General features: G+C 44.0%; 1 protein-coding gene across 5 annotated transcripts in view; it reads left to right on the forward strand.

The window, feature by feature from the left end:
* ADAMTS6 (ADAM metallopeptidase with thrombospondin type 1 motif 6) overlaps positions 1-22,331 on the forward strand; it is a 368,722-nt gene that overhangs the window by 155,794 nt on the left and 190,597 nt on the right. For all 5 annotated transcript variants that reach the window (XM_075932396.2, XM_006117000.5, XM_075932394.2 and 2 more), the window contains 2 exons: positions 3,816-3,859; positions 8,704-8,809. In XM_075932396.2, the coding sequence (XP_075788511.1) occupies positions 3,816-3,859; positions 8,704-8,809 (150 nt within the window). The remainder of the gene's footprint in view (positions 1-3,815; positions 3,860-8,703; positions 8,810-22,331) is intronic.

Genomic DNA, 22,331 nt, shown 5'->3' on the forward strand with positions numbered 1-22,331 from the left:
ACAACTGTACTGCTGAAATCCCTTTTCTGTTACTTTACAATTCCACTTAATCAGGATGAAAAGCTATCCACTGGAGCTTCCTGATTAAGTGGATTCCACTGTAATGCAAAACAAGGCTAGAGGAAGTAAAGTCAAAAGAAGAAAAGACAAGTACAATTCAGAAAGAATTAAATAGACCTACTACACAAACAGATGTATGAATTGTGTAGTTTACCTCAGAGAAATGTTAAGTAATGAATTTAAAACAAATTATATGAAAAAGGAGCATCCAGAACCTTGTGGTACAAAGGATTGAAAAAGAAAAAGATGTATAATAGATAATATAAATCTGTTGGCACTGTTTAATAGAAAAAAAAAGGCTTGGAATTAATAAGAGAAATTATGAATGTAATTAAGACAATATGCTAGCCTGTACCAGTGAACTGTTTATTGAGGCCATATTTAGAGTAGTCTGACTGTTTGAGGTGTTTTCTTATAAAATGGTTAGAGCTGATCAGAAAGCAGAAAAATATTTTTTCTGCATAATTTATTTTGTTTTATCACTGAAATTTCTTTTTCATCAAACTTTTTCTATTAAGTCTACCTTACATAATGGAATAATAGAAGATATACAGGACAATCAGAATGATTAAAGGTCTTAATTATTCCAATATGTGAGAGAAAGTAGAGATTTTATTCTGATAACATTGTTACACTAACAAAACTTCACTTAGTGCAACAAAGTTGCTGCAGATTCATACCGCTATAATTATGATCAGAAAGTCTTTATTTCAGTAGGACTCGACATGGATGCAGGAATCTGCCTATGTAGAGCAGTGGGCAGCAGGTGGAGCAGTGGGAAGCAAAGCCTAATTGTGATCTCAGATATGTGTATCTTCACTGCACCCGGAGCTCAAAATAAGCTATGCAATTTGAGCTACACAAATTGCGTAACTTATTTCAAGACAGTTTCAAAATAGGTCATTTCAAAATTAGGCACTGTCTACACAGCACTTATTTAGAAATAAAGTGCTATTCTGAAACATCCCCTACTCCCAGGGCCGGCCCAAGCCATTCGTGCACCTCAGACCCCAGGAGCATGGTGCTGCCCCCGGGACACCGGCGCATACGTGGCCCCGCCCCTGCCCAGTCTGGCAATGGGGCGCCCTGGGCTGTAGCCCGGTCAGCCCGTAGCTTGGGCCGGCTCTGCTTACTCCTCGTGGAATGTGGTTTACAGGAACATCAGAGTAGTGAGCCCATTATATTTCAAAATAATTGGCACACACAAAAGATATGGAATAGCTATTTCGGGATACCTCAATAGTGCTGCAGTATAGACGTAGCCTTAGGATGAAATCCTGGACCTAGTGAAGTCAGTAATAAAGCTCCTGTGACTTCAGTGGGGCAGGATTTTTTCCTAATATATTATTGTTTCAAGGTGTCTAGCTTTTCAGTTCTCAGTAGCATTAAATACTACAACACAATATTAAAATATTTACTATTTACTCCATGTACTTTCTTTTGTTGGGTTCAGAGCTAGATATTAAAAGTATTTAGGGAAGTTACTTTTTCTTACTTAATATGTCTGGCCCCAATCTTTTTGCCTTTGAGATAAACAAAAGTATTGCCATATCTTAAATAGGAGTAGGTTCAGACCCTGTACTTAATGCAAAATAATGCATCTTCAGAGATGTAGATGACATGAAGTGTTTGGTGAAAATTTCACTGCCTATTTGTATTTGTGAGACTTATTAGATAGTTATACCCCCACACATTGTCTAGCAGAACACAAATTTGAATACCCAACCCTCAAATTACATAAGAGAAACTAAGTTATAATGTGGCTTGGGCTGCCCATATAATTCTTACACTGAAATTTGTGAGAACTCTGCATACATATTTTGACTCATTTTGAGCCACTTTGAGTGGAAAGTGTGTGCACACACGTTTCTGAGATCACAATTAGGTCTTGCTCCTGCTCACTGCTCCACATAGGCAGATTCCTACACCCATGTGAAGCCCTATTGAAATAAAGAAGGTTACACATGAGCAGAGAAGTCTGTGTGCAGGGAGTGAATGGCCTCTGTAGGCCCCTGGGCAAGGTGTATGTGAGATTGGCTCCACACTCTTGGAAGGGGCCTGGCTTGATTGCAGAAGGGGTGGGTTCGATAGCAGGCAGCTATTAGCACTATCTGGAGTGCGTGCCACTGCACTCCAACAGTAATTTAAAGAGTCCCGGGCTCTGGCCACTGCCACTGCTACTATGGAAGCTGTGGTGGCTGGACCCCCCAGGCTCCTTTGAATTGCTGGACCCCATAAAATTCCCCCCCCCCCCCGCCATAACTTCACGTTGGGCAGGCCTGTAGGTGTGTGGGCCATTTACAGGATTACGGCCTATGGGTTGCAGACAAAAACTTACTCTGTTAGCACTTACAGAGTTTATACATCTCATGGTTAATCATATATTGATCACTGATCCATGTTTAAAAATGGTACTATTAGTTGTTGTTTTTTTAAATTGGAAATCTGAAATTAAAAGTTCTGAGTTACAAAATGAGTGAAAAGAGGAACCCATGTCTCATCTTCTTTATTGGTTTTACTTTCTCATAGTACAAAAACCCTAATATCACATGCTCTGAAATATTATTCGTCACAGAAATCATTTTAAGTCTCTGAAAACATAAGTTTATAATAATGCTAGCATATCATAGCCAAAGTACAGTAAAATTCCAGTAGTTCAGCATCCAGTTGTACGGCACTCCTGACGGTCCAGCATCAAAATGGCAAGAGCCTAGTGAGTGAGCTTCACAAGTCACAAGGCAGCAGCGGCAGCAGCTGAACCGAGCGAAACCAGACGGGACTGAGCCAGTCTACCACTGGCATTGTGTGATGCTGGACAGTCACTTAAAAACATTATATATATATATATAAAACCAATTTATAGTACCTCCTGATAGTCTGGCATATTTGATAATCTGGCACCACCTAGGTCCCAAAGGTTCTGGATTATCGGAAGTCTACTGTATTATGGATGTAACACATTTAAAAATATGCAGTTATAGTGCATTGGTCACATTATTTACACGGAATATTAGCTGTACTACAGGAAACATATTTTAATTCCCTTACAGGCTCCAGAACATTGATATGTTTATTTCACCATGTCATCTAAACAGTATTGGGAAGATAGTATCTAAAATGGGGAAAGTTTTTACAAACTTATTTAGCTGTTTGAAAGAAATACAATAAAAAAAAAGTTAATAACTTACCATGCATTACTTTGAAGTCCCACATAATAATTGGAAGATAATGAAAGAAGAAACCTGATCTTATTTACCTGAGTTTTGATAATGTTGACTTAGTAGTAAACACAATTTATAATGAAAATCAGAGTTAGAATGGTAGCAATTAAAATGACAGCAGTTGAATGTTGTAAAATATGCCATGTCCACCAGAAGAAAATGTTTCAGAAAATTTAGGCATATAAAAATTGATAGTTAGCCTCCTGAAGGAGTAGCAGTCAGCAGACATGCAGCTCTAACTTCATAACAGCATGGTAGACTGTTTTATGGAGCCAGTGATTACAAAGATCCACTTTAACCATTTTTTTCTTACTGGCGGATGTCCCAATAGCCTGAGGCCAAAGGCTGTGAGCATACTGCAGCCTGTGGTTTACACCAGAGTGTAGAAAATGCCAACACTAGCTGGCTGCACATAATTACACTGATTGTGGCCTGAGAGTTTGACCTATAATATAGAAAAGTGATAAATGTGCAAAATATCTGACAAATACAATCCTCTTACAAGTTATGTCTGATTGTTTTTCTCCTCAACAGATATGATATCTGCACTTACAAAAACAAGCCCTGTGGAACCTTGGGTAAGTTTATAAAGTGGAACTTCAACTTGTATTTGTTGTGTGTTTACCTTATTCTTAACTAGTGATTGATTAGTTTTGACCTATTTGCTAGTAAGCCTTCTCAGATATACACACCTAAACAGTAAAATGTAATTTATATGGGTTTATGTTTTGTTAGATCACTAGAAGATTAAATTATGTGAATGCTGTTGGGCATTTCTCTTCTGGTATCTGCAATGCTGCTAAAATCTAGTATATTATTCAGATTTACCAAGCAGTAATTAAAGGAGAAAACTTACTGCTTATTTCCCTATAATCTATTTCCATGATATATTGCAAAAATACAAATGAGAGAGGAAGGGGAAAAAAGACCCTACCCCAAGAAACTGACTTTGTGATTTAAATTGTTGACATTCTGTGTGAGTCGAGGTGCAACATGAAGACTGCTTCTTCTATAAAGCATTCTGGAAAATAATCCAACAACATAAAATAAAACAGTATTGGAGCTTTTGGTGACTTGACAGTAGAAAGTGCATTTGCCAACATTATGGACAAGGTGGAGAGATATTGTCCTTGCCATCCCGTATCACCAGAAAGGTGTGTGTTGAGAAATATTGAAGTATTTTAAAGACAGAAATCTCTCTATATATAAAAGAAAGTTTTTCCTGTGGGACAACAGAGTGACATCATCATGTCACTCTGCGTCCCGCCTGCCTCCTCCCTCTCTGTTTCCTCCCCACCCTCCCAGCTCAAGCCAGACGTTGCTGCTTCCCCATACCACTTAGAATTGCTATTTTAAACCAAGCCCCTACCCTACAGGGCTTTGGCACAGTAGCTGGCAGACACCACATCACAGCTGTGACATCCCAGAGGCGGGGGAGAGGGTATGGTGCTCAGGACAGCAGCTCGGACAGGCACTAGGAGAAGGGCTCCCAGCCGGGCTTATATGCCAGCAGTAGCCTTTTGGGGGCTCCCTCACCACTGAGCTCTTGGAGAGCCTGAACGTGGTGCCCGACCACCCAGAGTCTGGCTGCCCCTGTGGAAATTCACCCCCTCCTTAGCAGCTGCACTTGCCACAACTGCCAGAGCATCCCTGAGTAGCCTGGGGGAGTCACTGCACTGACATGTCTGCTCTTTTCCTTCCGCTCCCAGTGGGCAGATGGATGGCCCTGGGCTCTGCAGGCAGGGCTGGGGCAGTGACCAGGGGAGAGGTCAGAACAGTGGCTCCCTGTGCTTCTGCTTTCCCCACCTCAGCAGGCTGCAGTGCCCTGGAGTGCCGTGTGCACACAGCACTACCTGCGCCTCGCTATGCCCCATGCGGTGAGGGCAGACAGCAGTGTTCCCTCTAAACTGCATGGCAGCACAACTTCACAGGTGATTCATTAGCCCTGCCCAGTCAGTCAGCTCTATGCATGGAGCCCTGAGCCTCTGATTGGGCGTGGCTGATGAATCACCTGTGAAGCTCAGCTGCCACTCAGCTTAGAGGGAACAGCAGCAGGCACCTCTGTGCCTCCCCGGCTGCCAGGATTAGAGCCAGGCCTGACATGGGTGGCAAACAGGGGAGGGGGAAGGTGTGAGTATGGAGGGGGGGAGAGAAAGGGCCCGGGCTGGCAGGGGAAGGAGGAGGAGGAGGAGAAGGAGAAAGGGCCCTGGCTCATGCAGGAGGGAGAAAGGACCAGGACTCTCAGGAAGGGGGTTGAAGAAGTAGTCCAAGCTGGCAGGACGGGATGGAGGAGGGAGAAGAGGGGCCTGAGCTGGCCTGGCAGGGGAGAGGAGGAGAGAGAAGAGGACCAAGCTGGCACTGCAAGGGGAGGAGGGAAGAGGGAGAAGGAGGGGCCTAGGCTGGCGCGGTTGGAGAGGGGGAAGGAGCCTGAGCTGGCATAGTAGGGGAGTGAAAAGGGACCTGGGCTGGCATGGTGGGGGAGAGAGAAGGGGTCCAAGCTGGTGTGGCAGGAGGGAGGAGAGAGAAGGGGCCTAGGCTGGCGTGGCCTCCCCTTGTGGGGGGAAGAGCCAGGGTTTCCTACACCCCACAAGAGGTTGGCAAACACAGGGAACAGGGGGCACAGCTCCCTAGTTATTATTAAAGAGATTTTTGTGCATAGACTAAGTCTAATATGTGCCTTACAAATCACTTTTTCAGTCTTAAATCATTTCATTAGCTTCTTCCTTATAGTTAACCATTAGCACTCAAATTCTGAGTTGCTGATTACTTTGGCTTATTGATTTTTGTTTGTGATTATTTTGTAGGCCTTCACTGGTTGGAGTCCACTATTGTGGGGTTTTGTTTTGTTTTGTTTTGTTTTTGTTTCCCCTGTTACTGGCTTCCCTGAACCAGATTCTGATAGCCTTGACTCAGGTTTAATAGCAACTTATTATACAAGTGGTCTTAGTGCAGTAATGAGGGTGACTTGTTTAGGTAAGCTGTAGACAATGTGAGTAAAGCAGATTGGAATCTGGCCCACTGCAAACATAAACCATATGCATAATGTATTTTAGTATAACGTAAATGCCTTCAGACTACAAATTTTTAAATTAAAGCCAGCACAGAGTTGTCAAAACCATGGAAATGTAATAGTGTCACAGAATTGCCACTGTAAGAGTTCAAAAGGGGAAAATATCAAAGGACACATTCAGTGAAAAACATCTTATTTGATACTTATATTTAATGTATATAACGATTAGTACACTAATCTTTATTTTATAAGACTTTAGCATAGAGCCAAATACTGCTCCACTTCAAACTAGCACAGGGCCTCATAAATTACTAAATAGGAAGTGAACAAATTTTAAATTGATGCTTTTGTTCATAAAGAGTCAGTTACAACCCCCTTCTACCAGTTTTGCAATGGACATCTTGGAAGCACAATGATGGCAGTTTCTTTGCATTGTGGGAACTGGAGTGGGAGCAGGAACAATGTCCTATATGACCCCAAATCAACAAAATAGTTAATAAATACTTAAGTGTCTTTGACCTTAAGCACATGCTTAATGAGAGCCTATACAAACTTCCCATGCAGCAGCACTATGAATAGGAGAAACCTAGGTCAGGGTGCCCTGGAAAGAAATGTGACTAGAAGATCGGCTGCTGGACACAGCTTCCTGTTCTTCCCTTTAAAACTCTGATGTAAGGAGCTATGCAAACATCTGTGTTCAAAGAGCAGCCAACATAAAGGGCATCCCTCCACTGTATTAAACTAACTGTGGCAGTGGCTGGCCCATGTTAGCTGACTCAGGTTCACAAGGCTCAGGCTCTGGGGCTAAAAAAGTGCAGTTTAGATGTTCAGGCTTGGACAGGAGCCCAAGTTCTGGGACTCTGTGAGAGGGGAGAGATCCAGAACTCAGGCTCCATCTTGAGCCCAAATGTCTACACCACAATTTTACAGCCCTGTGAACTTGAGTCAGCTGACATGGGCCAGCTGTGGATGTTTTCTTGAAGTATAGGCATACTCAATGTGACTGTGCAGCTGCTCAGTGGCTTCAGTGGAGGATTTCTCCCCCTCCCTTATACATCTGCTAAGCATCTGGCTCAGCTTCTTGGGCCAGGTTCTGGGCTCTGGATTTGTCCTTGACTCTTTTTTTGCAAACCTAAAAGCACTGTACAGAATTACAAATCATTAGCCTGATCTTTTTGCTATTATTCCTGTGACCAAGTTCTATACAGTGAGCATATAGGGATCACTTTACCCACCCTTGAAATGTGGCCACCTCAGTGGGGGAACATGACAATCATAAAATTGCTAGGTACACTGTATTCAGATTCAGGAAGTAAGGAATACTTCATCCAATTAAAACAACAGGGAATTTTAGGCAGATGGAACACAATTATTAGACTGGCAATAGTTAGTAGGTTGCATAAATTTGTTAAATATTTTTCTTAATTCTCTCCGGACTAGTTCTCTCTCCTTTGTCATCCTCTTCTCTCTAGTGGTTAGTAGTCATCTTATTCCTACTTATTTTAGGCAGAAGGGCATAATTTAGCACCATTTCCTCATAAAAGGTAACAACTCGCCTTTAATGGCAAAGTAATTCTTTTTCCAGTCACTATTTTGGAGTACTGTATTTCGCAGGGCAGGTGATTCCCTTGGAGAGGCTGTTAATGCTTCTTCCAGATAACAGACCACAGGGAAGAATACCTTAGGTATGATTGGTGGTTAGAGTCCATCAAATGTGAAATCAAAATATTCTGCCATAGTATATTCTATGTGATATTCTAATGTTGAGATTGTGTATGATATAGCAAGCCTATATTCTGTAAGTGCCAGTGGTTTTCTTCCCAGTAAGAAATCTTTAAAAAGCACTTACAATATAATGATAAATGGAAATGCCTTCCTTGTTTAAGTGAATGTTTTTTATTGATGTGTCTCCTTTCCTTTTATTGATGCATTCGGTTTTGTTTTTATACTCCCAAAAAAGAGGAAAAAAGTACCCCTTAGGGCTTTCGTAGCTAAAAATTTTTCTTGTATATTTTTAGGAACCCACTAAATTTAAACAGATCTCTTTAGAAAAATAATGTGAATACATTTTACTTGCTGCAGCCTCAAGAATGTTAAAATATAAATGCTTTCTTGAATTCCCTCTCCTGTCTCAAGTTACTAGGTGGTCCCAAGTTACCAGAAGTAAAATTTATAAATCTAACCCCTAGTCTAGACATTTTCCAGCACTGACTATAGTTCACAAAATATTAATGTCTAGCCGGCAAGGAAAAATTCCCCCAGTGATTTTGAAAATGGCTAGAAAGTTAACCTTTTGCCAATTGCTCCTTCTGTGTGTGGAGGTAATTAAAAAGAATCCAGCCATTTATAACTAGGGCTTTTAAGAGTTGAGCACCTTGGCATGACCCTTTGTGTCGCTTTCTGTTTATTCAGGCTTGGCCTCTGTAGCTGGAATGTGTGAGCCTGAAAGGAGCTGCAGCATTAATGAAGACATTGGCCTAGGTTCAGCTTTTACCATTGCACATGAGATTGGTCACAAGTGAGTGAGTTTAAAAATCTGCATAATTTGATTATATCACCTTTGAAAAGCAATGTAATAATCATCATGATTTCTTATGTTTGGCTGTATCATCTCTCCTTTAGGGCTCCTGGTTGCTCTAGATAAAATTATCCACCATGAGTGGTGATTATTTTATTTGGTGTGCTTTACCAAGGACTTCTACTTCAGAACTGAGGCTATGTTGCTTACCCTTCTATTTCAGATACCTTATTTAATTTGTGATTACTTGTGAGGCTGGGCTAACAATTTTCCTACTTTGTTTCATATATGTTTTTAAATATTTGGTTTTGGTATTGTGTTTTTTCCCCTTTCCTTTGTCTATCTTAGTGATCAAAAGCTGTTAAAAGGTAAAGTAAAATCATATTATTTTGCTTTTAAATCCTAATTAAGTCTCTTTTGATTTGTATTGTGACCAGTGCTTTTAAACATATTAAAAAATGATGTGGAAAAAGAGGTGAACAGTGAGATGGTAAATTTGGTAGGTTACACAAAATTACACAAGATAGTTAAGCCTAAGGCCGAGTATGAAGAATTACAAAGTTACTAAACTAGGAATATGGGCAACAACATGACAGATGGAAGTCAATGTTGATAAATGCAAAGTAATGCACAATGGAAAACATATTTCTAACTATATAAAATTATAGAATCTAAAATAGCTGTTATCACTGTTATCAGTCCATGTTGATTGTTCTCTGAAAACATCTGGCTGATGTGGAGTGGAAGTAAAAAAAGCTAACAGCTTTTTGGAGTCATTCAGAAAGGCATTGATAATGCAGAAATTATTATAATGTCTCTATATAAATCAATGGTAGACTACACTTTGAATAAACACTGTGAGCAATTCTGGTCACCCCATCTCAAAAGAGATATATTCAAATTGAAAAAGATGGAGAGAAGGATATAAAAAATGATTAGGGGTATTGAACAGTTTCCTTATGAGGAGAGGTTTAGACAACTGGGACTGTTTAGTTTAGAAAAGAGATGAGTGGCTGAGTATATGATAAAAGGTTTATAAAATCGTGAATATTGTGAAAAAAGAGTAAGAAAGTATTATTTACCTCTTCATATAATCCAAGAACCCAAGATCACCAATTAAATTAATAGGGATCAAATTTAAAAAACATAAGAAAATACTTCTTCACTCAACACACAGTCATCATATGGAATGCTGCCTAGGGATGTTGTGAAGGCCAAAAGTGTAACTGGATTAAAAAAACAATTAGATAAATTAATGGAGGCTAGGTCCATCAATGGCTATTACTCAAGATGCAGCCCCATAATCTTTGACTTCCAGGAACTGAGACTAGATGGTAGGTATTGGATCACTCAATAATTATCGTGTTCTGTTCATTTCTTCTGGAGAGTCTGGTACTGGCCACTGCTGAAAGACAGTATATTGTTGGACCATTGGTCTGACCTGATGTGGCCATTGTTATGTTTTCATAATTAAAACAACATTTTCATTTTTATTGTTGGTACAGTAGTGTAATAACCATGAAGTGTGCACAATAGTCATAACATCACTTGCACTTTCAAAGCACCCATATATCATTTTTAAAAGAACATTATGCTTTTGGAACAACAATAAAATGTGATTAAAGACTGGTCTTGGAATGTTTCAGGTCTGCATTCGAAAACAAGAATCACCAGTAACCTCTAATGAATATAAAATGACTAGGCACCTCCTATTATGATTTATCAGGTCTCCTTCCTTGTTTACATGGGTTGACCAATGCTGAGTCATGGATGCCATGTTTTTCCAGTCATTAACTGATGCAACAGCTAAAAATTCCCAATCTAAAATGGGAACTATCAATCTACTGAACAGAATCAGCAGTTGGAAGTACACACTTATTCCAGCCCACCTATCATGCAAGATAATCGTTAGGCAAGTATTACCTCATTTATTTTATTTGTGAAAAAAGGCTGACTATACAGACATTTACACTGAGGTAGATATTTTACAAATACAAAAATCGTTTAAAACTTAAAACTGCATCAAAAGTAAGAAAAACTAATTTAAAGCACATGTAGTTCATTCTCTCTTAATCTTTCCTTCTTTCTGTAATTATGTACGTAAGTGGTGGAGTAAAGGAAAATATATTTCCGCTTGTAAGGGAATAATTTCTGTGATTCACTAAAAACCATGGAATTCTTGCTCATTAACCTCTTTTATAATTATATACAACCCTCCTATGAATTTAGTATACAGTATTTGCATAGAAAAAGATATTCAAGTGATACATATATACATACAGTATGTATTATAGTGCTGTTAAATCATGAAGAAACAGGTACTAGGTTATTTATAGAAACGTGAATGTAATTTAAATGGTAAATCATTCTTATCTATGGCAATGTTAAATGTTGGTGTGATGACAGTGATTTCTGCATATGATTTGGGTATGAATAAGAATCTAGGAACAAAGATGCAGCCATCCTGCGGATCCTGTGGTCATGGCATCTTTTTTTCTTTGAACTATGACTAAGTTTGCTACTATATTTCTACACTTTTTGGCACTGTCTTCTTTCTTTATACTGAAGATCTCTTTTAAAAATGCTGAATTGTCCATTCCTGGAGGTTCCTATCTCACACACAAGTATGGACCAAGCTTGTCAAACTTTGAGTTGAGAAGTGTGTGGATACCAGTTTCGCTGTCCCCTGCTTTCTAATGCATGGAATGACTGGAGAAGGCATCACAGCCTGTCCTTGGTGGCAAATGCTAATTGCAGTGAAGTTATTATTTTTGAAATATTTGGTCTAAAAGAGTGGCACCTGTTCAAATATAGTGAGACATCTAGTTGTCCTACATTTCATTCAATAAGTGCTGTGACTAAATTATAAGAAAATAGGTGGTGGCTGAAGAACAGTCCCGTCTAAGACTTTAGGTATGAACGCAGAAGGTTAACTCTACCTGCTGCAGCTACACTGATGTATTAGGGCATCTCTACACTAGAAAATAAGTAGACTTGAAATAATAACTTCCAAAATAACAAAATCGAAATAGTGTGTGAGTTCTCCCAAAATGGAGGAGCATTGCAATTACTCAGAATTATTTTGAAATAGCATTTCCACACTGATTGGAACCTACCTGGGACGTAGAGCCTCTGGAAGCACTCTGGGAGGGCACCAGGAGGGCGGACACTTCCTGTGGTTGCTTATTAGGCAAGGTGCGGTGCATGCTTTCAGGGGCTCCTCTTTACAGCCACATCTCACACATCACTCCTCCACTGCCTCCCATTTTGGGGAACACAAAGGGAACACATTGTGCTCTGGTTGCCCTTGTGGACATCACAGCTCCTACAACATGGAGCCAGACCTGCTGCAAAGCAGTGCCAGACTCACAGGCTTCATGCTGTGCATCATGGAGCAATACTTCCAAACTGCCCACATTCTGCTCTAGCAGTCTGAGGACCAGCCTTGACAGCAGGGCCTCATCATCCAGGTCCTGGCACTCCAGCTGCTGCACATGTCACTCACACACGCCCTGGAGACTGTGGAATGCCTCTTCTGGCAGCAGGAGACTAATTCCAACTGGTGGGACTGCATCATCTTGCAGCTATGGGATGATTAGCAGTGGCTCCAGTACTTCTGCATGCGGAAGGCCACCTTCCTGGAGCTCTGCGAATGGCTCATCCCTGCCCTTAAGTGACAGGACACCCAAATGCAACCTGTCATCCCCATGCAGAAGTATGTCACCATCACCCTGTGGAAGATTGCCACTCCAGAGAGCTACCACTCCATCGGGAACCAGTTCAGTGTGGGGAAACCCACAGTCGGGTCCATGCTCATACAAGTAGTGAAGGCCATCAATAACGTGCTCTAATGGAGGTTTGTCACTTCAGGCAATGTGGACACCTTCTTGGATGGCTTTGCCACCAGGGATTCCCCAACTGCTGGGCAGGGCATAGATGATATGCACATTCCCATCCTGGCCCCCGACCATCGTGCTTTGGACTACATAAACAGAAAGGGGTACTTCTCCATGGTGCTGCAGGTCCTTGTGGATAACAAGGGATGCTTTATCAACATCAACATTGACTGGTTGGGGAAGGCACATGATACCCTCATCTTCTGGAACTCCTACTTGTTCTGAAAGATGCACGCCAGCATTTTTTTCCCCCGACTGCACCATCAGACTCGGGGAGGTGAACATGCCTATCTGAATCCTGGGCGATGCAGCCTGCCTCTAGCTACTCTGGCTCATGAAGCGCTAGATGGGCAGCCTGGACCCCACCAATGAGCACTTCAGCACTAGGCTGATCAGGTGCCACATGGTTGTGGAGTATGTATTCGGCCATTTAAAGAGGAGAGTCCAGAGTCGTCTCCACCCATCTGGACCTCAGCAAGTATAACATTGCGTTTGTGGTGGTGGTCTGCTGTGTGCTCCAAAACCTTTATGAGATCAAAGGAGAGACTTTTCTTCCAGGGTGGGGGCAAAGGCTGAATGACTGGTCAGGGCATATGAGCAGCCGGACACCAGCACCATACAGAAATCACATCAAGGAAATGTGCTCATCAGAGAGGCCTTGAGGGAGAATTTCATCCAAGGCCAGCTGTGAGACTCTACTCCATGCCTCTCCACAATGGGCCCCTGCAGTCCTTCTGTGTGTCTTTCCTCCCCCACCACTCTCTTCCCAACTTTCCCTTTTCCCTCAGAGGAAATTAAAAAAGCTTTATTTTCTGAAACAACCAGACTGTTTATTGGGAGGATATACAACAGGGGAGGGATTAGGGAAAGAATCTGGAATGGAGTAGAGGATAAGGGAACTGGGATGGGCCTGGGACTGGCACCTTCCTCTGGTTGTTCAGGAGGCTTCTGCTGCCCGAGAGGTCCCACTGCCATGTGTTCTGAGGCCCTGGCAGACCCTGGAGGAGCTAGGAGGGGAAACCATAGGGCGGGAGGTGGATTGTGACCCCCTCCATGTATGATGCCATGCTTTGTGTCACCGAGGAGTCATGCAGAGGTCATCGGAGGTGGGGGACACAGCAAACTCACAGCTGGCACAGATATGAAGAAAAGTTACAAGGACAGTCGTCCCAGAAGACACTGTGCATGAAGCTCTGAGCCAACACTGAAAGTCTTGGTTCAGACGATGGTGATATGTTTCGAGCAAGGTCATAGGTTGCCTAGAGAGCAAGAACTTTCCAGCAGTGTCACAGACATCCCAGGGGAGCATCACTACACCAACGGCCCTCGGACAAGCAGGCATGAGAAGGTGCCAGCCATTCCAGGCACTTGTGGGGGGGTGAACTGGGTGGCTCAGCTTCCTTCCATGTCCCGCACATGCCAGGTCCAGTACTGGTAGTGTCCCACAGAGAGAGAACTTCTATCCCTGCCCACCTGAGGAGGAGGGGGTGGTGTTGGGGGAGGTGTGTGTGAGAGTGAGGCTTTCTGCGTTCCTCTTCTCTTTCTCCCCTCCCTCCCCCCTTGTACGAGAAGGTTCCCATACACAAGGTCATACTCTGTTGTGTAGCACTTTCACTAAGTTTACTTGATGTTCCAATTGTGAGATATGTGAAGGCTGGTTCTTCTTTGAGGATGTCCCTGCGGGTGGTTCACTGTGGGTGCTGGGCTTGCCCCAGAGCCGCAGAATGGAGACTTGTTGGAAGCACTATCTGGCTGGACCGCGCATGCGCCGCTGTGCTCACCGCATTCGCGCTCTTTTCCTGTGCGCTGTCCGGCCACTCACCAGTTCCTCTAGACCACCTCAGGCTGCAGACGGATAGGAACCGCGTTCTTCACCTCAACCTCTTTGTGAGACTATACGTCCTCAAATTAACTTGTAAACTGCCTTTACCTGGTTTCTCCTCCTTCCTCCATTTGTTTCTCCCCCTTTTAACAAAAAAAAAAGTTACATTATTGAGAACTGTTTTACTGGTTATCATCTCCCTACGTTCCTGTCATTGACTCTTCCGTTCTCTCCTGTACATAGTTGTTCGTTGAACCAAAAAAAAAAGGAAAAAAAGAAAAAGAACAAAGTAAGAGAAAGAGAAACAGACAAACTAAGGGAAAGACAAAACGAAAACATAAAGATTTCATAGACACACACTCCCTATTTGACACGCCAGCAAAACTGCCCGAATGTCATCATCCCCAGGCTTTAAGAAATGCAGCACTTGCCGGGAAGCAATGCCAGCCTCCGATGGCCATTCGGACTGCAGTAAGTGTCTTGGGGAGTCCCATGTTCCCCAAAAGTGCTCCTACTGCACTAAAGTGACTGCTAGGGCTCGGAAAGATAGAGATGGCGAATGCTCCTCTTCGACAAAGCCCTTCAGCCGTAGTGTCCGACATCTGCCACCGAAGAACAGCCCCCCAAGCATCGGGCTTCATCTCCCACCATGGCCACATCAAAAAGACAAAGGCTCTCTCCCAAAGATCCCTGCCTGCTGCCATCCAAGGCAGGTTGAGCCATGGAGACAGACCCAGGACCTCTAGCATTTCTAAGCCACATCTCAAACCTGCAGCAGCGCTAAAGCTGAGGCAGCTGGCACACACCGTGGCACTTAGGATAGCATCGGTGCCGCCTGCACCCCAGCCGCCGGCACTGACTACTGAGTCATCAGTGAGAGCCTCCTCGGAGCCGATTACAACGGCGCCGACAGCCACGCCATTCCTGGACCGACATACGGTGCCGGAACAAGCGGCGCTAGGTGCAAACACAGCACACCATCTCGGCACCGGCTCTTACGGTGCCTGAGCCATTGGCACCCGTGAGCATGGCACCGACCAGAGCTACAGCTCGCGCTTTCGTAGCAGGAGTGGACAGCCCAGTCCCCTTGACTCCCCCTTGCCTTCTCCCTAGCACCTTTACACTCTCCTCCGGCACCATGCTCTCTTTTTTACCATGGTAGCCGCCGCAGGTCTCCACGCTCTCCTGCCAGACTGCCATCGCCATTCCTGGCAGCTCAGCCTCACTATCAAAGACATCATTACCTCCAATCATCTATTTCTCCTGCCTCCTCCAGAGCATTGTACAGCTGTTCTCGCTCACTGTATTCTCCACGCCATCACTGGCATCATTCACACTCTTATTGTCCAGAGAGACACTCACCGCTGGACAGGCTATACCCTTGCAACGACTATTACACCCACGATTCCTGCAGCAGGTACTCTTATCGCTCATGCTCCGCCTACAGTTACACCTCTACCAGGCCCTCCCCAGCTCCTGCCCCCTTCATCCTTCCGGAACAGGTGACCTCGCCCTGTCAACTTCTGTCGGAACCTGACCACATGCCTTTCGCCGAACAGCCAATCGAGGTCTCCCCAACAGACTCCTCTCCACCAGACAAAGCAGTCATCCCCAGCAAGGTCTCTCCACCCGATGACCTTTGTCAGTTCCAAGAGCTGTTCAAGCATGTAGCCATTACTCAGGAGATACCGCTGCAGGAACTCAAAGACAAGCAGCAGAAACTTTTTAGAAATCTTCATCCTCAGCACAGATCACGCCTCGCCATTCCTCTGGACGAGGGTATTTTAGAAATTACAGACGAAATATGGCATACCCCGGCATCGACGCTGCCGACTAACAAGAGAGCTGATAGAAAATATTTCGTCCTCCCGAAGGGGATGGAATTCCTTTTTGCCCATCCTCAACCTAACTCCCTCGTGGATCTGGCCCAACAGAGGGCTAAGGCCCCGCAATTCAAACAGCAAGCCTCCAATAAAGAGATGAAAAGACTGGATCTTTTGGGCAGGAAAGTCTACACATCCGCAACCCTATTACTCAGAATTGCTAACTATACATTCACCTCTCTAATCACACCTTTGACACCTTCTCATGTTTGACTCCACTTATAGACCACTTGCCAGAGTCAAAAAAAGTCTATATCGAAGTCGTGCATGTAGAATAGTGATAGAAATGGAGCCGTGTTAGTCTGGTGTAGCTGGAACAAAAAACAGGACTATGTAGCACTTTAAAGACTAACAAGATGGGGGAGGAAGGTAAATGTCTGTGAGCTAATGATATTAGAGGTGATAATTGCGGAAGCTAGCAGACATTTACCTTCCCCCCCCCCCATACCCCTTCTGTTCTGAAATTTGATTTGTCCTTTTCATATGTGTTCATTTTTTTAATTGTATCCTTTGGTATATATGGTTGTGACAATTTTCTTCCACTATTTGATCTGAGGAAGTGGGTCTGGCCCACGAAAGCTCATCACCTAATAAACCATCTTGTTAGTCTTTAAAGTGCTACATAGTCCTGTTTTTTGTTCCAGCTATATTGAAGTCGGTCATCCAGGAGGGCTACACATCAGCAAGAACATCCCTCCAAATGGCCATGGACATGGCTGACACCGCCGCTCGCTCTACCGCCACTGCAGTCGTTATGCGGAGAGCCTCTTACTTGCAAGCAGCAGGTGTCCCTAAGGAGTTACAGAGCAAGGTTGAGGATATGCCCTTTGACAAGGACAAGATCTTTGCTGAAAATAACCGACCCCATCCTACGCTCCTCAAAGGATTCCCACACAACGTTGAGAACTTTGGGGATGTATACACCTCTCTTCATGAGACACTGATATACTCCATACCAGTGCAGATATGACTATTCGTACATCAGACATCAATGGCAATAACAACATCAACAACAGAGGAGCTTTGATTATCAATGCTCACGCCATAAACCCCAACGACGTCGCAACAGAACTGGCCATGGCCAAATGGGCCCAATAACAAGCAGCAAGTTTGATGCCTTAGTCGGGGGTGCAAGACAGTCAAAGGCAACATCACACATCAGTCTATCCACGTCTTCCACCACCGGTTGAGGCCCTTTTTCCACCAATGGGCATCAATCACCACAGACAGATGGGTTCTGGAAATCATTCAAATGGGTTACACCATCCCCTTCACTTCCATTCACCCCCCCCACCCCGTCCATTTTCAGGGACCCCTCTCACAAACAGAAGTCCTGCAAACAGAAGTCAACTGCCTACTCTCTCTGGGGGCTATAGAGATGGTCCCAAATGAATTCAAAAATAGGGGCTTCTACTCCCATTATTTCCTCACCCAGAAGAGATCCGGAGGTTGGCGACTCATACTAGACCTCCGCCGTTTGAACAAATTCCTGTGCAAACAAAAATTCAAAATGATCACGTTGTCTGCCATCATTCCTACACTGGACCATCATGACTGGTTTGCTTCCCTCGACCTCTAGAACACCTACTTCCATGTTGCTATCCATCCATCTCACAGGAGATTCCTACGCTTTGTCGTCAGCAAGGACCACTATCAATACAAAGTCCTGCCCTTTGGGCTGTCCTCCACCCCCAGGGTATTCTCAAAGATCCTGGCAGTAGTCGTGGCCTTCCTCCAACGGCAAGGAGAAATCATTCCATAGTTGGATGACTGCCTTCTCAAGGGTCCTTCTGCCTCTGAAGTTCTTCACATGATCCATCTCACTAGACGAACCTTCCACATCCTCAGGCTCTTCTTCAACGAACAAAAATCCGTTTTGTGCCCGACTCAGGATTTGGAGTTTATAGGGGCTCGCTTGGATTCGGTTGCAGGCAGGGCCTTCCTACCTTTGCACAGGTTTCAGTCCATTCAGGACCTTATTCAAACCATCACTGGCAGTCCGACCGTTCCACTCATAGCCTGTCTGAGACTGATGGGCCATATGGCCACCACAACATACGTGGTCCGATACGCCAGACTGCACTTCTGCACCCTTCAGTACTGACTGACACGGGTTTACAACCACACCAGACACAATCAACACAGACCAGTAACGCCGCCTCTTTCTGTTACACGGTCGCTCCTATGGTGGACTAACCACAAAAATCTATTATCTGGGGTACCTCCCACACCTCCTCACTCAGAACTGGGGATGGCTCAGGCATCCCTAGATCCACACTTTGAACCTCACAGCATGGTTCCTAGCTGCCTGAACCCATCTGAATCTCAGTATTAGGCTCCAGTTAGACACGTTCTTATACATAGTAGACGGCAAACAACGAGGAATACTTACCTACACAAGTGGCGCAGGCTCGCTCCTGGTGTGCTCCTAAACATTATCAACCTGAAGTGGCTCCTCTTCCTCTGCTATTGGACTATCTAATGCACCTAAAAGAGACCAGCCTTGCGTTAGCATCTCTCTGGGTGCACCTGGCGGCGATTTCGGCCTTTACATCGCTGGTGGACAGAGCTTCCATCTTTGCTCATCCCACCACAAAGAGATTCCTCAAGGGCCTCACTAATGAGTCTCCCACAGGACCCAGTCCCACCAATATGGAACCTTGATGTGGTTCTTGAGGCCCTAATGGGGCCACCGTTTGAGCCATTGGCCACCGTACCCTTACACCTTCTAACTGTAAAAACACTTTTCCTACTTAAAATGTCAGCACGCAGAGTAGGAGAGCTTTCCGCCATGATGGCCACACCACCGTATACAATATTCTGAAAGGATGGGGTAATACTAAGACTACACCCAAAATTCATTACGAAGATTGCATCCCATTTTCACGTCAACGAGCCAATAATTCTTCCAATGTTCTACCCAAAGCCCTCACCACGAGAAGTAGCCCTCCATTTCTTAGATGCTCGGAGGGCCCTGGCCTTCTAAATCGACCGGACCAGACCCTTCAGATGCACTGACCATTTGTTTGACTCCCTGGCACATAGATCAGAAGGGCAACCAATATCCTTTCAAAGGATCTCTAACCTAATAACCTCCTGCATAATAGAAGCCTATGCAGCCAAATGTATACCCCTTCCATCCCACGTGCCCATTCCTCCAGAGCCATGGCTGCGTCTATGGCCTTCCTTAAAGGGGTTTCCCTTAAAGACATTTGCAGGATGGCCACTTGGTCCTTCCACGAGACTTTTGCTAGACATTATTCTTTATCACTGGGCACTCATTTGGATGGGGAGGTGGCGACTATGGTGCTCTCCACAACGGATAGATAGAGACACTCCATACTTTCCTCCTTCCGTTCTGGTGACTACTGTTACGCAGTCACCCACAGTGGAGCACCCGCGGGGACATCCTCGAAGAAGAAAGCGAAGTTACTCACCTTGGTGCAGTAACTGTCGTTCTTTGAGATGGTGTCCCTGCTGGTGCTCCACTACCCGCCCTCCTTACCGTTTTGGAGTCCACTTTTTTCTGTGTGTCTTACACAGACTCCGAGGTGGTCTTGAGGAACTGGCGGGTGGCTGGACCGCATACAGGAAAAGAGCGCGAATGCTGCGAGCACAACGGCGCATGCGCAGTCTGGCTGGATACTGCTTCCAACAAGTCTCCATTCTGCGGTGCTGAGGCAAGCCCAGCACCCACAGTGGAGCACCCACGGGGACACCATCTCGAAGAATGACAGTTACTGCACCAAGGTGAGTAACTTCGCTTTATTCACAGTGCAGATAAGACAGGAGAATTTTGCCCTGTGCCATTAAGAAGCGAATGAGAGTTTGCCATTGCAAAATTTGTTTGCGTTTACTATATTTTTTTAGTGAATCAGACTTGATTGTATTTTATAGGTAGCACAATTCAGAATTATGCTCAATAAAGTAACTGCTGTATATTTTAAAAATGGTATGTTGTTCAGCTTATGTTTGCGTTCATTTACTTGAAAATTTCAAAGAAAAACTATGTTAAAATAGTTGAAGAAATGCAGTTCCAAATGGCAGAGAGGACTCCAACCTCAAAGAATAGGTGCATCAAAGCCCAAACCACATCTAGCATCAGTTACCATGAAATGGCAGTTGGGTCTCCAATAAACTTGTCCTCAGCAATCCATGATGGATGGGTTGGTAGCTAAGGGAGTTGGTTAATGTGATTGCAGAGCCCTTGGCCTTTATCTTTGAAAACTCATGGTGATTGGAGGAGGTCCCAGATGATTGGAAAAGGCAAATATAGTGCCTATTTTTTAAAAAGGGAAGGAGGACAATCCAGGGAACTACAGACTGGTCAACCTCACCTCACTTCCCAGAAATATCATGGAGGGGATTCTCAAGGAATCCATTTTGAAGCAGTTGGAAGAGAGGACAGTGATCAGGAATAGTCAATATGGTTTCACCAAGGGCAGGTCATGCTTGGCCAATTAGATTGCCTTCTATGATAAGGTAACTGGCTGTCGACATGGGAAAGGCAGTTGATGTGATATCTTGATTTTAGCAAAGCTTTTGATATGGTCTCCCACAGTATTCTTGCCAGCAAGTTAAGGAGGAATGGATTGGATAAATAGACCATAAGGTGGATAGAAAGCTAGCTAGAATGTCAGGCTTAGCAAGCAGTGATCAATGTCTGGTTGGTGGTCGGTGTCAAGCAGAGTGCCCCCGGGGTCGGTTCTGGGGCAGTTTTATTCAGCATCCTAATTAATGAGCTGGATGAGGGAATGGATTGCACTCTCAGCAAGATCACAGATGACACTAAGCTAGGGGGAGAAGTAGATATTTTGGAGGATAGGGAAAGGGTCCAGAGTGACTTAGACAAATTGGAGGATTGGGCCAAAAGAAACCTGATGTGGTTCAACAAGGACAAGTATAGAGTCCTGCACTTGGGATGGAAGAATCCCAAGCACTGTTACAGGCTGGGGACTGAATAGCTAGGCAGCAGTTTAGTAGAAAAAGACCTGGGGATTACAGTTGATGAGAAGCTGGATATTAGTCATCAATGTGACTGTGTAGCCAAGAAAGCTAATGGCATATTTGGGTGTATTAGAAGGAGCATTGCCAGCAGATCTAGAGAAGTGATTATTTCCTTTTATTCAGCACTGGTGAGGTCACATCTGGAGTATTGTATTCAATTCTGGGGCCCCCATTACAGAAAGAATGTGGATGCATTGGAGAGTGTCCAGCAGAGGGTAACCAAAATGATTAGGTGGCTGGAGCACATGATTTAGGGAGGCTGAGGGATTTGGCTTAGTCAGTCTACTGTACAGAAGAGAAGAGTGAGGGAGGATTTCATAGCAGCCTTTAACTACCTAATGGGCGGTTCTAAAGAGGATGCAAGAGAGGCTGTTCTCAAGGTGACAGAATGAAGAGCAATGGTCTCAAGTTGCAGTGGGTGAGGTCTAGCTTGAATATTGGGAAAAACTCTTACTAGGAGGGTGATGAAGTAGTGGAATGGGTTACGTAGGTAGATGGTGGAATTTCCATCCCTAGAGGTTTTTGAATCCTGTCTTGACAAAATCCTGATTTAGTTAGGGTTGGTCCTGCTGTGGGCCGAGGGCTGGACTTGATGACATCCTGAGGTCTCTTTCAACCCTATGATTCTAAATGATTTTATAGGTGTTTGCTTCTGTATCCTAATAAGACATCAACAAATAGAAGATAAGAAATATAATATAATATAATGGCAGTGTTATAATTAAATGTAAGGAATATGTTGCCTATGCTTTTTGATATGAGAGTAAGGTTTTATTGTGATCTATAATGAAAAGTCGAAGTTGAGTTGACCAAGGGATATGTATTACATCAAAGTCTCATGGATAGCTGTTATGATTTCTACATAAACATAAAGGGCAGGACACTATGCTCTAAATCGTGATATGTTAAAAACC

This window comes from Pelodiscus sinensis, chromosome 6 (genome assembly GCF_052426305.1).
Source record: "Pelodiscus sinensis isolate ZL-2025 chromosome 6, ASM5242630v1, whole genome shotgun sequence".
In the NCBI taxonomy this organism is placed as follows: Eukaryota; Metazoa; Chordata; order Testudines; family Trionychidae; genus Pelodiscus; species Pelodiscus sinensis.